At 43.1% G+C, this 15,090-nt stretch overlaps 1 protein-coding gene across 3 annotated transcripts in view; it reads right to left on the bottom strand.

Annotated features, from left to right (window-relative positions):
* Window positions 1–15,090, bottom strand: part of arhgap24 (Rho GTPase activating protein 24) — a 466,730-nt gene that overhangs the window by 347,280 nt on the left and 104,360 nt on the right. For all 3 annotated transcript variants that reach the window (XM_072595205.1, XM_072595287.1, XM_072595116.1), the window contains exon 2: window positions 13,689–13,888. In XM_072595205.1, the coding sequence (XP_072451306.1) occupies window positions 13,689–13,868 (180 nt within the window). In that variant the 5' untranslated portion in view covers window positions 13,869–13,888. The remainder of the gene's footprint in view (window positions 1–13,688; window positions 13,889–15,090) is intronic.

The raw sequence follows: 15,090 nt of genomic DNA, 5'->3' as shown, positions 1-15,090 counted from the left end.
ATCTATTCAATATGAGCATGGCTAATGTGATAATCCTCAGATCCACTTACTTACCTTTTCCCCATAATCCTCGGTTCTCTTACTGATTAAAAATCTGTCTCAGCCTTGAATATCACAGAGGGCTGTTGAGGCTGGGTCAAGTATCCTTGAATATCACAGAGGGCTGTTGAGGCTGGGTCAAGTATCCTTGAATATCACAGAGGGCTGTTGAGGCTGGGTCAAGTATATTCAAGGCTGAGACAGATTTTTAATCAGTAAGGGAATTGAGGATTATGGGGAAAAGGTAGTTAAGATGAGCTGAGGATTATCACATTAGCCATGCTCACATTGAATAGATGGGTTATAGAGTTCATCCCTATAAACTGTGGTATTATACATATTCTACTGAGGTGGGTTTGAGTGTCAGTGACCCAGCCTCAGCAGCCCTCTGTGTTAAAGAATACCACAGATTCACAACCCTTAGGGCAGAAATACCTCCTCATTTCTCTGAAATAAAATATCCAGCTTTGTGTTGAGAAAGGGCCCAGCAAAACACATTGGACTCATTTGCCTTGCACACACACTGGCTCTGGTGCCATATTTGTCCAAAGTGTGAGGGCAGAGTAGAATTCCAGACACAAAAAAATTGCAAACAGTTGAGATATAATATTCAAAGGGTGCCATATCCACAAATCAATCTTTGGCGCGGCTGCTACCATTTATACACAAAAACAAAATAACCCAATGATTGAAATTAAATGGGAAGTGTCATCTTGCTGCTCATTTCATTCATCATAATTCCAAATAGATACAAAAGCTTTTCTGCCACTTTTAAAAGGCGTTTAGCTTCACTATCTACCTGGGGCGATGAAATGAGAAACGATGGCAGGATTTCCAGACAGGAAACCCATCAGAACAGGTTCTCCAGGTACGTGGCGGAAATTAGGCATCACATCACTTCCTCTTGGATGGGAAAGAAGGTGAGGGATGATTAACGGTAAATTGGAAACTGGATTGGGGAAATTATGTTTAGGAGTCAGATCAGGAAAAGGGAAATCTGAGATGGGATTTAGACCATGGAGACTGGGGAACAGGGGGTCAATGGAGAGATCCAAGATGAGATTGTGGTCATTGGAAATGGGGGAGGTTGGTGATCAGAAATAGGAGCAATTTGCGGGGGGGGGGGGGGGGGGGGGAGGTCTAAGACAACAGGATTTGGAGATTGTTAGGAGATTGTTGGATTGGTATCAGCGTATCATGGAATGTGTAATGAGATTAGGTCATTGGAGTACTCCTTGTGGGCTTCAGGCAGTGTTGCAAATGCATGTACCTCTTGGTGCCACCTGTTTATGCCTTCTCTTAGAATTCCTAATCATTGGGACACCCAGCCTCCCATGTTTAAAATGAAAACCCATGTCAAATGGAAGCATGCATCCACCTTCAAATGTTTTACTGACCTGAAAACTGACTGGATCCCACCCCAAGCTAACTCTGTTAGAAACAGAGGGATGTGAACGCGGATCAGGTTTTTAGTTTTAGATATTTTGCACTTGTCAAATTCCATTCTTTAGAGCTATTGAATTCATGAGACTTCAATCATGAATGAGTTCTTGAAAGAGAATCCCAAAAGGAGGAACACTTTTATCTTTATTCAATTCATCTCCACATAGCAAGACTTCCAGATAACATCCTGTTCTATTACATCCTCCTCCCTGACCTATCACCTTCATCCCACCCCCATTCACCTATTATACTCTATACTAATTTCTCCCCACCCCACCCTCTTCTCATTTATCTCTCCACCCTTCAGGCACTCTGCCTGTATTCCTGATGAAGGGCTTTTTACAACAGTGATTATCAGGATTAGTGGTGCTAGAAAAGCACAGCAGTTCAGGCAGCATCCGAGGAGCAGGAAAATCGACGTTTCGGGCAAAAGCCCTTCATCAGGAATACAGACAGAGAGCCTGAAGGGTGAAAAGATAAATGAGAGGAGGGTGGGGGTGGGGAGAAAGTAACATAGAGTACAATAGGTGAATGGGGGTGGGATGAAGGTGATAGGTCAAGGAGGAGGGTGGGGGAAGGTAGCAAAGAGTACAATGGGTGGATGGGGGTGAGATGAAGGTGAAAGGTCAGAGAGGAGGGTGGAGTGGATAGGTGGAAAAGAAGATAGGCAGGTAGGACAAGTCATGGGGACAGTGCTGAGCTGGAAATTTGGAACTGGGGTGAGGTGGGGGAAGGGGAAATGAGGAAACTGTTGAAGTCCACATTGATGCCCTGGGGTTGAAGTGTTCCGAGGCGGAAGATGAGGCGTTCTTCCTCCAGGCGTCGGGTGGTGAGGGAGCGGCGGTGAAGGAGGCCCAGGACCTCCATGTCCTCGGCAGAGTGGGAGGGGGAGCTGAAATGTTGGGCCACAGGGCGGTGTGGTTGATTGATGCGGGTGTCCCAGAGATGTTCCCTAAAGCACTCTGCTAGGAGGCGCCCAGTTTCCCCAATGATAGAGGAGACTAAATCGGGAGCAACAGATACAATAAATGATATTAGTGGATGTGCAGGTAAAAATTTCCATCAAAGTTTTACCTGCACATCTACCAATATCATTTATTGTATCCGTTGCTCCCGATGCGGTCTCCTCTACATTGGGGAAACTGGGCGTCTCCTAGCAGAGCGCTTTAGGGAACATCTCCGGGACACCCGCACCAATCAACCACACTGCCCTGTGGCCCAACATTTCAACTCCCCCTCCCACTCTGCCGAGGACATGGAGGTCCTGGGCCTCCTTCACCGCCGCTCCCTCACCACCCGACGCCTGGAGGAAGAACGCCTCATCTTCTGCCTCGGAACACTTCAACCCCAGGGCATCAATGTGGACTTCAACAATTTCCTCATTACCCCTTCCCCCACCTCACCCTAGTTCCAAACTTCAAGCTCAGCACTGTCCCCATGACTTGTCCTACCTGCCTATCTTCTTTTCCACCTATCCACTCCACCCTCCTCTCTGACCTTTCACCTTCATCTCACCCCATCCATCCATTGTACTCTGAGCTACCTTCCCCCACCCTCCTCCCTGACCTATCACCTTCATCCCCACCCCCATTCTCCTATTGTACTCCATGCTAATTTCTCCCCACCCCCACCCTCTTCTCATTTATCTCTCCACCCTTCAGGCACTCTGCCTGTATTCCTGATGAAGGGCTTTTGCCCTAAACATCGATTTTCCTGCTCCTCGGATGCTGCCTGAACTGCTGTGCTTTTCCAGCACCACTCATCCAGAATCTGGTTTCTAGCATCTGCAGTCATTGTTTTTACCCAACAGTGATTATCATTTAAGAGGGTGAGGGTCCACCCGCCAGTCCTATACCTTGATTAAGTCTTTCTGTTGTTTCTGTTCTCAGCCTGACAAAAGGAATTGTTGCCCATCCCCTCTCCTGATACACACACACACATAACAGTAGTTGTATTGGGCAGCAGTTCCAATCCTTGCCGTACCAATGAAGAAAACAGCACATTGAGACAGTAAAAATCTCAGATCCAAATCAGAGAAAAATAAGAATAAAAATTTTGGTTTAGGACAAGTCAGCGTCTAAAAATGAGTATCAGCACATCCCCAAAAATGTTATAAATTACATATATTTTGTTTGTGACTGTCTGGTGCATCTAGTATTTCAGTGCACACTGATCTGTAGGGCATTCCTGCTCGACAGTAAACCGTCCACATGAATAGTTCCCTGTCTCCCTTTCTCTCCAAACTATGAAAGCACAACCTTAAGGAGACGAACAGTAGCAGGATCTTAGCTGACACTGATATATTAATCATCGAGAGTGTGGTGCTGGAAAAGCGCAGCAGGTCAGGCAGCATCCAAGGAGCAGGAGAATTGACTGGTATGTTAGTGCCTATTTCATGACCTTCATCACTAACTTCTAAGATTCCATTGACTGTTACACTACTTACAAATAACGATAGCCACAGTCCTGATATTTTTGTGATTGTATCATGTTGCTTACAAAATGGGAGCATTATTTTAAAATCTGCAACCTACCAATACTGAAAGGTGTTCCAGTTCTCTCCCATTATAAAGGAAACTAATGGATTTTCTTTTTCAAAAAAGCCTGCATCTTCCCCTCTCGAGACTGAACGTCCAATTGAAAAGTCACCGGGTAATTTGGCTGTTTATTCAGATTGATGAGTAAAGATTGAGGACTAAAAAGGTTATTCTGAGATGCAAAGAGAGATCTATAAAAAAAAAAGACAGGTGCAGAGGCAAGCAAAATTGTAAGATATGCTTTCAGTGATATAATAGCAAGCAAAGAGGCAAGAGCATAAAAAGGTACAAATGGCTTGAAGCTGAAAGTGTGATCACAATACTAAAATCTCCCAATATAGCCTAAGAAAACTGAGGAACAATGTGTCCCTGTGTAAAAGTAGAAAGGCAAAATTCAGATATTCAAAATGAACGACAGGGTAGACCTACAGGGTGACAGAACTTAAAACAGATTGATTTCTGGGTTTGATGATACTTAACACAAAGTATTGAGAGAAAATGCCTTATGCCTGAAATGTTGATTCTCCTGCTCCTCGGATGCTGCCTGACCTGCTGTGCTTTTCCAGCACCACGCTTTCCGACTCTGATCTCCAGCATCTGCAATCCTCACTTTCTCAAAGTATTAACAGAGCCGAGTAAGAAAGTGTGGAAGGCATTGCGAATGATCACACTGGAGTCAATGGATCATGGGGAGGTATCAGCAGCCTCGTCCAGCCGTCCAACCTCATCCATCTACCCCGAATGTCGTAAAACTTTCAGCAGGAAGATTACCAAATAAAAGTTGAGACCAAGCCATACAAGCAATGGTGACCAAAAACCTGATTAAACGTAGGATTTAAGGGGCATCTCAAAGGAGAATTGAAGCAGAGAAATGAAGTGGAGGAACAGAGAGGTTCATAGAGGCGGCAGCCTTGACAGCCAAAGGCATGGCCTTCAATGGCAGAGTAATTAACATTAAAGATGGTTAAGGGCCAGGATAGGAGCAGTGCAAACAATGCTTCCTCTGGTATATGGTTATGCAGCCGCGTGCAGCGAACAACAGGTTGTGCTCCCTTCTAGCACACACGCAGCTTTGCAGCAATCTCCCAGGGACTCGGTAAATTGCCTACAGTAAATGGCTGCATACATGAATGCTGCAATCTGAGAGTGCTGCAAGGCTGGAGTAAGTCACAGCGATAGGACAGGGAGGGGCCATCGTATGAAAATAAAGATGAGAATTTTAAAACCAAGCCATTGCAAAGCTGGGAACTGATCTGCAGGTGCCGAGGTTCATAAAATCATGATGGGTGAATGGAATTTGTTACAATCTAAGGCATGGGAAGCAATGTTTTAAATGATCATTAATTTATAGAATTGATCAGTTGGAAACTGGACACAGGACAAGCAGGAGGGGAAACATGGCCATTCATGAACCATTTAAATCACTGACAGCCTCCTCCCTTCTATCCCTGGGAGTTTACTCTTGATGGAGTGAGGTTTTAGTCAAGTGTGTCAGCCAGACAAGGGTCATTTGGTCAGATGAGGGGCCAACAAGATGGAGTGCTGCTTTTATGGGCCTCTTGCAGCTGCTGATACCTTCTGGCCCCAGTCCCCTAATGATCTCCAAATTTCCCCTGTCCATCCCTGGTCCTCCAAGCTTATCAGAGATCTGACATTTATTATCAGATGTCATTCTGAGGATGAGCTATAAGCGAAATCTAGCAATTGTTCAACATGACCTTATACAGCTTTGGTTCTGAATGATGACCCTCCTCAACCCATTGGAGAATATAAGAATTTATGTTGACTGTGGTAAAAACCAAATGGCATTATACGCTTGACTACCCTGACTGCCACCTCGCCAAACAAAGCGTTTTCTTCTCACCATGAATCCTCTCATCACATTTGTTATCTCATCACTTCCCTCCCACCCTAGTCTTATTTAGATACCTCAAGCATTTAATCTCCTACGAGCACCCGCACACCTCTGTTCTCCATCTGCATACCCTCTACATAGCCTCCATTTGCCTCCCCAACCCTCTGCAATAACCTTCAGTTCCCTCATCCCCTTTGCTGATCCCCGCTGAGACCGTGCACACAATGCCAGCCTCCCAAAGTTCCTAGCTGCAGTCAGAAAACAGCAATTAAACCAATATTGATCAGTTCTTACCATTTAAATTGGGAAGGGCTTCATCATTTGCCCACCTTAATCTCGCACCCTACCCTCTTCACTGTCTTCAGGTAAAAAACCCATGCATTAATGCAGCTAAGTTTTACACATATAAGAGAAGGAATAAAACGTGTAAAAGTTCAGTAGTTCTCCATTGTCAGATGCATAATTAACATCACACCTTTAACCAAGCCAAAACCAAGCTTGCAGAAAATCTGCTCTCAGAGTGTATCGATGTGATAAAGGTTCCTATGAAAAGCTGATGGTGCTAACCATAGGTAAAGTCACCAAAGTCTTATCAGACTATCAGACTACAGTCAGTTCTGCTATAACGTAGTAGATCTGTTCTCATGGAATCCCGTGTTATAAGAAAATTGTGTAACAGAAGCACCATTTAAACTAATGGGGCCGAATCGTGTTAAAACTTTGCACTTCCGAAACAGATTCCCAAATTCGCCAGTTGTGTTATAGTGAATTCACATTAATGAAACTTGAGTTATCGCAGAACGACCTGTTCTCTTGTTACAGACAGACAACTGGTGGTGGTTGAAACTGAGGGTCACCACAACCCAGGTTAAGAAGCAGAGTCAGGGGGCAGGTTGAAAAGTAGAGTCCTTCGTGGGATCCTTAGCCAGTGTAAGAATTGAATCCATACTGTTGGCTTCTTTCAGCATTGCAAACCAGCCATCCATCCAACTGAGCTAACTAACTTGCATTTACAAGGATATTCCTGATTCCTGAAGAAGGGCTCATGCCCGAAATGTTGATTCTCCTGCTCCTTGGATGCTGCCTGACCTGCTGCACTTTTCCAGCAACACATTTTCAGCTTTACAAGGATATTGCCAGGGTTAGAGGATTTGAGCTATGGGGAGAGGCTGAATGGGCTGGGGCTGTTTTCCCTGGAGTGTCAGAGGCTGAGGGGTGACTTACAGAGGTTTATAAAATCACGAGGGGCATAGATAGGGTAAATAGACAAGGTGTTTTCCTTGGGTGAGAGAGTCCAAAACTATGGAGCATTGGCTCAGGGTGAGAATGTGAGAGGGGATAGATATAAAAAACAACGTTTTCACACAGAGGGTGGTGCGTGTATGGAATGAACTACCAGAGGAAGCGGTGGATGCTGGTACAATTACAGCATTTAAAAGGCATCTGGATGGGTATATGAATAGGAAGGTTTCAGAGGGATATGGGCCAAGTGGTGGCAAATGGGACGAGATTGGATTGGGATATCTGGTCGGCATGGACAAGTTGGACCGAAGGGTCTGTTTTGGTGCTGAACATCTCTCTGACTATATGACTGCCCAGAGCCACCAGCACGTTAATCAAACCACACTAAAACTTTCTCAATGGTCACACATGCTTTTCAGAATCAAACCCAATCCCAGGACATTCCAAAGTTGGCTTCAAAAAGTGTATCTGAAAGAGATTTCGGACACTATAAACAGTCAAAAGTTTCAGCTAATCCTAAGCAGTGATCACCTGAGCAACAAAATACTGTAAAAGCTCCATCGAGGCAAACAGTGCAAAGGTTTAATCAAACAGCACAGAGCACACCTTGAGCAATACTTCTAGTTCTGGTCACTGAGAAACATTGGAGGGTCAAACAATGGAGAAAACACTAAGCTCATTAAACGATAATGAAAAGTAGTAGCTAGTCAGAAGATCAGCTTTAATGACCCCCCCCCCCACTTTATTGTTTGCAAGCAGCTAACAAGCTACTTAGTCAGTAGAAGTGTTGAAGGGCCTGTGTCCAGCTGTGACAATGTGAAGCTGAAGTGTGGATGGCTGAGTGCCAACAGAGAAATGTGCATTTATTTTTTAGGCTTTGGAGGCCTGCAGCGGTACTTCTGATCTTCCTGGGTTGCAGTGCAGGCAATGTCTGAAGTTAGTGCCAGTTCTACATTAACCACTTTAAAAATATCACATTTGTTTTCTGCATTTTCAGATTTTTTTATGTTGTATTATTTAACTTCCATCAAAAATAAGAACACAAAATTAAACCTCCAGTTTTAGCAACTTAAGAACAAAGCTTTGCGACAGTGATCCTAGCAACAGTTCCGAACCTGTCAGGAATCACCAAGATTGACCATGATGGTCTGTCCCAAATCAGATAGCAGGTGAAATGGGCTGTCCTGGAGGCCTACAGTAAGACTAAATGTCGGTAAACTTTGCCCAATAGGTTAGAGATCACAAAACACAGCTCAAAGTGAAATTGACAAACAGTTTATTGCAAGCAATATTGCTGGAAGAGAAATTGACCTAGGCTGACACAGACCTAGCTGTAACTGAACTGACAGTCTGTTACAGGTAGATCAGATTTCTCCTCCCAGAGCTGAGGATAAGACCAGTTTTATAGTAATGCTGCACAATGACACTGATTAAGAAATGAGAAACTACAATGTTTCTGGAAGTGGAGTAATTTAGTTGCAAGGATGCTAATTGGAAAACAGTTTATTGGATAGATTTCCTGTTCCTTCACGCAATGCAACATCCTGACAGCATCATGGATCCATTCATCTTCCCAGGTAGGTGTTAAAGTCTTTTCTGGAGTGGTGAGGTGCTTCCATTGTCCTGTGGTGCCTGTCTGTCTGACCTGCTCTTTGTGTGGCTTTGGTGTTGCTGGGTTGTGAAACTGCCCTTAGGGCTTTCAGATCTCTGTCATGTCCATGGGAGTTTAAAGCGTAGTCCATTGTCTGAGTGCGGTCTGACCCAGTTTGTGAGCTGCTCGGAGAATGCTGGCTGTCCTGGTACAATTTGGCCAATTTGCTTTTGTGGGCCTATCGTCGGTTAGCAAATCTTTCCCCACACTAAACCATGTCCCATTGAGGGCAAGGACAGGGGAACATCTGGAATAGGCTTGGTCACATCAGCCTGGTCCTTCTTGTGGGTTGGTCTCCATGTTTAGGATAAATAGAGACCCCAACTCCAGGACACTGCCATGGAGTGCTCAATGCATGACCAGAATCCTGCACATCTGGGTCTCTGTCAAATTTCCAGTTGTTTCAGCATACACCTCTCAAAGTCATGGCAGGATTGCCACAAATCTTCTGAAGCAAATGTTTTTGGGGAATAAATTGGCGGAAAAATATTTTTTTGAAAACTCTTGACACCAGACACTGTACTCGTAAAAAAAACTCAGCTTCTGCAATTCCAGTTATTCAGCAGATAGTCTTTTGTTGTTGACTTCAATCAAACTGCAGCAAACTCCCATCTGCATAATATGAAGATTGGAATTCAAAATTCAGGCCATTGTCAAGATTTCCGTGACTGAAGGAATTTCTGTGGGAGTGTTGTCAGGCAGGATTCCAGGATGGGGGAGCTCTTTGGTATTAATCCTAGTCAAATTCTAAACGCATTCTTTTCAATACATTTAGAATTTACTACAATAAGTATACAGAGCATTTGCTTTGCCCAAAGTTGTTTGCTGTAGGCTTTTTGCATGTCCAAGTAACTAGTGTTCGGAATGTGGTTGCATTCCCCCATATCAGCTGGTGAAGGTCAGGGACATATATCATCTGCACTGAATTTTTTTTTCACTGTTCAAGGAAACTGTATTAAACATGAAGTGGCATGAACCTCAGGTCTTTGCCTTTAACTATCGCCACAATTTGCACAAGAATTGAAGCCTCCAACTTCGATATTTCAATCACAAGCCTCCACTGACTTGACAAATGAATCTTCCAGTGTTTTCTGTTTTAATTTGTTGGAAAATAGTTTTCACCAATGTCCTGAATCAAATGTTCAAAAGTTAATCTCATTCAGGACGGGGCATCCAGGAAGGACAGGAGTGTGTGGCAGAGGACCTCGCTCTCATCATCACCCTGATCTATAAAATCAATCCGCAACCTTTATCACCCTTTCAGAACTACGGTGGGGGTGGAGGGGAAGGCGGGGGGGGGGTGAAGGTTGTTCTGTTTTCATGCACATTTTCTCAACGCGAATTCGCTGTAAAGTGACTGATGAATTGAGGATGCTGCTTCTACAGCGCAAGCTTTCAAAACGTGAGTTGGCTGCAACACGGTTCCAGTGCTAACACTGCAAGCACAGTTTCGAAAGCCTGATTTTTCTATAACACAGGGCTATGCAAGGATGCAACTATCACGCTATAGAAGAACAGACTGTCTCTCAATATTCTATTATAATGACAAACTACAACAATGATAAATTTGTGAACAAGTCCAATCAACATTTCTTATTTTTCATTCTTGGAGGGATTCTTGTTCTACTTTTAACCCACAGGTGGATCTGTGAACTGTGCTGAACTCTGTCTGGGCCTGCTGTGGTCCTTTGAAATATTTCCCCTGCATCACTGTATGTTCACACCCTCTTTTCACTCTAATTACAGAAGATAGGAATTTTGGCCCCATACCATGTTTCCACATCCTGAAAAACACAGATTTTTATTAGTAAACAAAACTTTTGTCTAGCCAAGTCACTGACAGTACTGGAGAAGTACAGTTCTTGTGTTGTGATGAACCAATATGTATTGCTGTCAAGGTTTATGTTTGGGAACTTCATATTTTTCACCTGTGAAAATGAAGGAATAGCAATCTTTGTCCACCAACTCTAACCCAAGAAGCAAATGCAGACACATTACCACTGGGAAGATAGCTGCATGAAGCAGAACTTAATAGTCAATGATATTCTAAGATGGGGTGTTTGAGTGGAATAAACCTGTAATTGCTCTTCCTTAGTATTTCCAGTACTATCTGTTTTTCTTCTTTCTTTCAGATGAGCTTTTATGATTTTGCAAGAGCACGTCAAAATGCGTAAACTGTCACAGTGTGTTAGAGTAAAACTAATTACCTACTGCAGAATGAAATGAATTGCTAAAATACAGCCTTGATCCCAATACCACCTCAAGAAAGGTTCAATCATGGTGATTTTTAATTAAACTGTTTTATCTCAACAACTTAGTCACAAGGAGAAAGAGCATTCATGTTACTGTGCCCAGGTTCTGAATCAAGGTTAACTAATGCTTGCGATTTTGAGTGAATTAATGTGGGATGGATTAGCATTTCATGTGCTGCTGATGAATAATGAGGGAAAGTGTATGCTTTGGTCAAAAAATATACAGGGTGCAGGAACGGTTTATCATCGTGGTCTATTGAAATCAATGGCCGTGAAATGAAATCACGCAGCACTCAAACCACACAATTGCAAACATTTACTCAGTTTTAAAGTGGTCAGCAGTGCTCAGCTGAAATCATTGGCACCAACTGACAAGGAAAAAAAAAGAAACAATAGCATGAAAGACTAATTTAGATAAATGTGCTGCATTTTGGAAAGGCAAATCAGAGCAGGACTTATACACTTAATGGTAAAGTCCTGGGGAGTGTTGCTGAACAAAGAGACCTTGGAGTGCAGGTTCATAGTTCCTTGAAAGTAGAGTCACAGGTAGATAGGATAGTGAAGAAGGTGTTTGGTATGCTTTCCTTTATTGGTCAGAGCATTGACTGTAGGAGTTGGGAGGTCATGGTGCGGCTGGACAGGACATTGGTTAGGCCACTTTTGGTGCATTTCTGGTCTCCTTCTTATTGGAAGGATGTTATGAAACTTGAAATGGTTCAGAAAAGATTTACAAGGATGATTCCAGGGTTGGAGGATTTGAGATATAGGGAGAGGCTGAACAGGGGCTGTTTTTCCTGGAGGGTAAATGGGGTGGGGGTGTCCAGAAATAGAAGGCATTTGTTTAGGGTGAGAGGGGAAAGATACAAAAGGGACCTAAGGGGCAACTTTTTCACATCGAGTGTGGTGCGTGTATGGAATGAACTGCCAGAGGAAGTGGTTGGACTGGTACAATTGCAGGATTTAAAAGGCTAGATAAAGCTGGGTGGGTAAATGAATAGGAAGGGTTTAGAGAGATATGGGCCAACTGCTGGAAAATGGGACTAGATTAGGTGAAGATATCTGGTCAGCATGGATGAGTTGGACTCAAGGGTAAGTTTCCATGCTGTACATCTCTATGACTCTATGGTTATAACACATTCCTCAGTCTAGAAGAGATTAATGAAGAAACGTTTTTAAAACTAGAGATTAGAATGTCTGAGACATGTTTCAAATTCCCAGCTGCAATGCTGTGAAGAGTATGATTGTTTAGCATAGACAAACTACTATAGTGATCATTATACTGTTATTTGTTCTATTAGTTATCATAAACACTATAATTAGCAATGTAAAACAGTATTGAAATATTATCTATTATTAACGTCCTCCACCTCCCTTCATCCCATCAGCTCCCCTTCCCCCACTCCCGTCTAACCTTTCTGTCATCTCCACCTCTTCACCCCGTTCACTCTCTCCCCTCCCTCTGCCCTCTTTCACACCCCACTCTCACATCCAACGCTTGCCTCAGGCCCCCACCTCCAACACCCCCACCACTCAGGTTAAACAAGCCGGAATATGCTGGGGGCTCGTTCTACTCTGATCCAACATGGAACCTCTGGCCATGGTGAGTTATCAGGGAAATGATTTCAGGAAGTCTGTGGGGTGGAGAGTGGGGGGCATGAAGAGTCATTGGAGGTGAGAGGATTGAGAATTGTTGGTGGAGGAGGGTGGTTAGTTAAAGGGTGACCCAGTCCCAGTGTGGCTGAGTCCCGGGGCTTCTGCAAGGAGACAAGCCACTGGAGACCAGTGGGATAGAGGACAGGAAGGATGATGAGATGATGGATCAATGCCATCAAGATTTTAATTCCGTGCATAGTTTGTCATCAGGATTTGTTCCAGATTACAACAATCAATTTCAAATGATGCACTGATCATTTCAGAGCACCAACGATCACCGAATCAAAGTCAAAGCTTTCTGCTATAGTGGCTCCTGTATTTATTTAGTAATCTACTGACAGCCACTTTTTCCAGTCTTGCTATTTCCCAGGGATTCTTCCCTAATCTTTAAATGGTGTTGTTTTAAAATTTCATTTCTTATTCCTGTTGATGGATTTCCAGCTCTGGAAGCATAGATCTTGCAAAATCACTGAATGCATGTGCTATCCATTTACAAAATAGCAAGTATTCAGCTGCAAGAGGGTCTCACCAATAATGCTGCACTTCAGTAAAAAATAATAGATACTTTTAGCCAACGTGCGATTGTTTTCCCATTGGTTTTCCTTCTGTTGTTACCATAAATGTTATAATAATAAAATTGGCAACCTGAAAGCCTCAGAAATGTCACTCTGACAAACTGGAATTATGACATGCAGTACAGCAAATTTATATTTTATTTGGACAGATCTTCTCTTTTATTTTGAAAGCTCAAAATCATTGGTAGTGAGGCCACACAACTCTCTTTCAAAAATCACAGCAAACTTTAGACAAAAATGCAAAGGAGAAGCAAGTCTAATACTTTAGGGCACACCAATAAACAATTAACATAAAAATATATGTCTGTGATAGTACCTTGTTATCCTGTGTGAGATAATAGCTCAAATAACCACATCTTAATCACTTCAAGTCGGGCACTGCTACATTTTCCACTAAATTGACATGATACCTGATATTTACTTTGGAAACGGCCGACTTACCAGTGGCCTGTTTTCTTCTTCATCCTTATAATAATGGAGCTGGTCCCCCTTCAGCACAAACCACCGTGTGTGCCAAGTCTTGACAAAGCCGCCTTGCTTTCTCAGCCATCCACACTTAATGACGTTCTGTCTGGCTCGGCCAGCCTGGGTGCTGTCCAAGGAGCTACTGTGCTCATCCATTATAAGACTAATAGATTTCCCTGGCAAAGAGAAACAGCAGCCAATTAGGAGAACAGATATAAACATCTAGCATCTTGGAGTATAAAACTAGATTTCAAATTGTAGGACCATATCCATAAGTCCTGCTGCAAACTAAACTCCCTCCTCACAAACTGCCTAGATCAGAGCTAACGCCTGCCTGAAAGCTTAAACAGGTTGCTCCTGCCAAGGATAACAAATGATCAAAGAGTTGCAGGAGAAGAATCCATTCCATGCTACATGATGGATGTCAATAACACAAAATCAATACCGAGTTATTTTCCCCTCTTTTGCACCCATGTCATTCATTCGCCCAAACATAAAACATTCACTCACCAGTTCTTCCATCAATGTTCCTGTCACATACTTCAAATAACTCAAAAAGTACCTTCATATCTATGAACATTAAAGTATGTGACATCCAGTAACTGACTCAAGAAAACTGAACATATTCTGTAGCCACAAAACGTCTCACCAGGGAATGCTACTGTATGCACTGCAACTGAGGATTGCATGGAGAAAAATGTGTGCATACTCATTGCAAACATATACATTGTTTATCACACTTACCTTTTCTGTTCCTGATTATGTTATGAACAACTTGATTCTCATCGAAAGTAAATGTGGAACTGTCCAGAGTGATTTTTTTGTGCTTCCCCAATTCAAATGCAAAGCACAAATGCAGCATTCCCAGCCTCTGGCCACATTATTTATTTGACTGCTCCAGTTCAGTTTATGGTCAATGGTAATCCCTGAATGTTGTAAGTGGTGATTCAACAAAGGCAAAGTCATTAGATAACAGAGGGAAATGGTTAGATCCTACTTTGTTGGAGATTGTCATTGCCTGGCACTTGTGAGGCAATAATGTCAATTGCCAATTATCAACCAAAGCCTGGATGATACCCAGGTCTTGCTCCATAAAGATAGGGGCTGCTTTAGTATGAGAACTTATGAATGGCACTGAACAATCAATGAACATTCCCATTTTTGGAGCTGAATTTTACAGACAGCCCCTCTGCCAGCATATTGAAGACAGGGCTCTTATAAATGCAGTGCATAGTCTTTCACGTCCATCCTACCTCCCATTTTACACTCGGTAGGAAGGCATCAGGCAGCCACTCTGCCCTAGATGCAGTTGAGTCCGAAAATGATCAATTACTGACCACTGGAATGCACTATTCTGCCTTTGTCTCCAGTTTACTGA

Source organism: Chiloscyllium punctatum, chromosome 1, assembly GCF_047496795.1.
Source record: "Chiloscyllium punctatum isolate Juve2018m chromosome 1, sChiPun1.3, whole genome shotgun sequence".
NCBI classification, from domain to species: Eukaryota; Metazoa; Chordata; class Chondrichthyes; order Orectolobiformes; family Hemiscylliidae; genus Chiloscyllium; species Chiloscyllium punctatum.
The sequence above is the reverse complement of the archived record's forward strand: the minus strand, read 5'-3'. Positions and strand labels throughout refer to the sequence as shown.